Source organism: Aptenodytes forsteri, unplaced genomic scaffold, assembly GCF_000699145.1.
Source record: "Aptenodytes forsteri isolate BGI_AS27 unplaced genomic scaffold, ASM69914v1 Scaffold78, whole genome shotgun sequence".
In the NCBI taxonomy this organism is placed as follows: domain Eukaryota; kingdom Metazoa; phylum Chordata; class Aves; order Sphenisciformes; family Spheniscidae; genus Aptenodytes; species Aptenodytes forsteri.
Window position 1 is genome coordinate 22,685 of NW_008794539.1, and position 2,068 is coordinate 24,752.

General features: G+C 65.3%; 1 protein-coding gene across 1 annotated transcript in view; it reads left to right on the plus strand.

Annotated features, from left to right (window-relative positions):
• DHX34 (DExH-box helicase 34) overlaps positions 1-2,068 on the plus strand; it is a gene marked incomplete at its 5' end in the record, with an annotated part of 8,146 nt that overhangs the window by 3,535 nt on the left and 2,543 nt on the right. The window contains 6 exon segments of the mRNA XM_019470206.1: positions 22-267; positions 364-633; positions 827-929; positions 1,028-1,245; positions 1,448-1,622; positions 1,732-2,065. Of these exon segments, the coding sequence (XP_019325751.1) occupies positions 22-267; positions 364-633; positions 827-929; positions 1,028-1,245; positions 1,448-1,622; positions 1,732-2,065 (1,346 nt within the window).

Consider the following 2,068-nt stretch of genomic DNA (forward strand, 5'->3'; position numbering starts at 1 on the left):
AGCGTGTCGTTCCGGGGGGAGGGGGGGCGGGTGCGGCGGGTGCAGCGGGAGCCGACGCTGCCTGGGTACCAGATCCTGATCGCCGACGAGGTTCACGAGCGGCATCTGCACAGCGATTTCCTCCTGGGGGTCCTGCGGCGGCTCCTTCCCGCTCGGCCGGACCTTAAGTTGGTGCTGATGTCGGCGACCATCAACATCAGCCTTTTTTCGGGCTACTTTGGGGGTGCCCCGGTGCTGCAGGTGCCGGGAAGGATCTTCCCCATCTCGGTGAGGACAGAGGGTGATTTTTGGGATGAATCCCGGCGCGGGGCGGGTGTGAATCTCCACCTGGAGGCAGCGTCCTCCCTGTCTCTGCTCCTGCAGGTCATCTACCAACCCATCCCTAAGGAAGAAGCGTCCGCAGTCGGGAAATCGGGAAAATCGGAGCGCCTGGATCCCCTCCCGTACCTGCGGGTGCTGCAAGCCATCGACCACAAGTACCCGCCGGAGGAACGCGGGGACCTGCTGGTGTTCCTGAGCGGGGTGGCCGAGATCGGCGCGGTGCTGGAGGCGGCGCAGGTTTACGCCGCGCGTACCCAGCGCTGGATTGTGCTCCCCCTGCACAGCACCCTCTCTGTCGCGGAGCAGGACAAGGTGGGTGAGGGTCTGACCCTGAGATTGGGGTGGGATTCGGCACCCTGGCGTGTCACGGAGTGAAAAATCCCAGAGCCGCGCCCCGATTGTGGGTGCTTTCGGGGTGCAGCCGACGGGTGCGACCTGTGTTTACCACCTTCCTGCTCTGGGGGACGGCCGTGCTGACGTAGGACCATCGTTTCTCTTTCTTCAGGTGTTTGACGTGCCCCCTCCCGGCGTCCGTAAGTGCATCCTCTCCACCAACATCGCGGAGACCTCGGTGACGATCGACGGCGTGCGCTTCGTCCTGGATTCTGGTAAAAATCCTCCTGGTTGTCCCTCTCCGCTGGGTGGGAAAGCTTCTCCCTCCCTCCTGCCCTGCTCTGAGCTTCTCCTTCCCTCCTGCTCCCTCCAGGGAAGGTGAAGGAGATGAGCTACGACCCTCAGGGCAAACTTCAGCGGCTGCAGGAGTTCTGGATCAGCCGGGCGAGCGCCGAGCAGCGCAAGGGACGTGCTGGCAGGACCGGCCCCGGCGTCTGCTACCGGCTCTACGCCGAATCCGACTACGATGCCTTTTCCCCTTACCCCGTGCCGGAGATCCAACGGGTAGCGCTCGACGCTCTGGTGCTCCAGGTAAAGTTGGGGATCCCTCTGCTCACGTTGGGATTTCCTCGGGGGAGATTTGGGGAGATCTCGGAGGGGAAACCCAGCCAGCCAAGCGCGAGACCAGGCTGCGGTTCGAGCGTCGGGGTGTGATGGCCCTTGGGGGGGCTTTGTAAACCTCCGGGCTCTTCCCGTTGTTGCCGGGCTTGTTCCACGCGTGCTTCTCTCTCAGTTAAAGAGCATGGGGCTGGGCGACCCCCGGACCTTCCCCTTCCTGGAGCCGCCTCCCGCGTCCAGCCTGGAGACGGCCGTGCGGTACCTGAGGGACCAGGGAGCCCTGGATGAAGCCGAAGACTTGACGCCCATCGGGAACCTGCTGGCCCAGCTGCCGGTGGACGTGGTGGTCGGTGAGTAATTTGGGGCAATTCCCTCCCGCCCCCCGAAGCAGAGGTGACGGGCGCGAGGACTGGGAGGGTCTCCCTTGCCTTCGCTGCCTGCCCTGCCCTCACCGCGCAGGCAAGATGCTGGTCCTGGGCACGCTGTTCGGACTGGCCGAGCCCACCCTGACCGTGGCGGCCGCGCTGAGCGTCCAATCCCCCTTCCTGCGACCCGCTCACCCCAACCCCGACTGCGCCACGGCCCGACGGCCCCTTGAGAGCCCCCACGGCGACCCCCTGACGCTGCTCAACGTCTTCAACGAGTGGGTCCAGGTGGGATTCCTGCCAAATAGGGGAGATGAGACGCGTCTGGGGTCTGGGGAGACTCTGTTTTGGGGTGGGGTGTGCTTGAGTCCGTGCGGGAGGCTGCTGGGAGGTGGGCGGGGGCTGATTTTGGGGTGCAGGGAGCGGCGGGG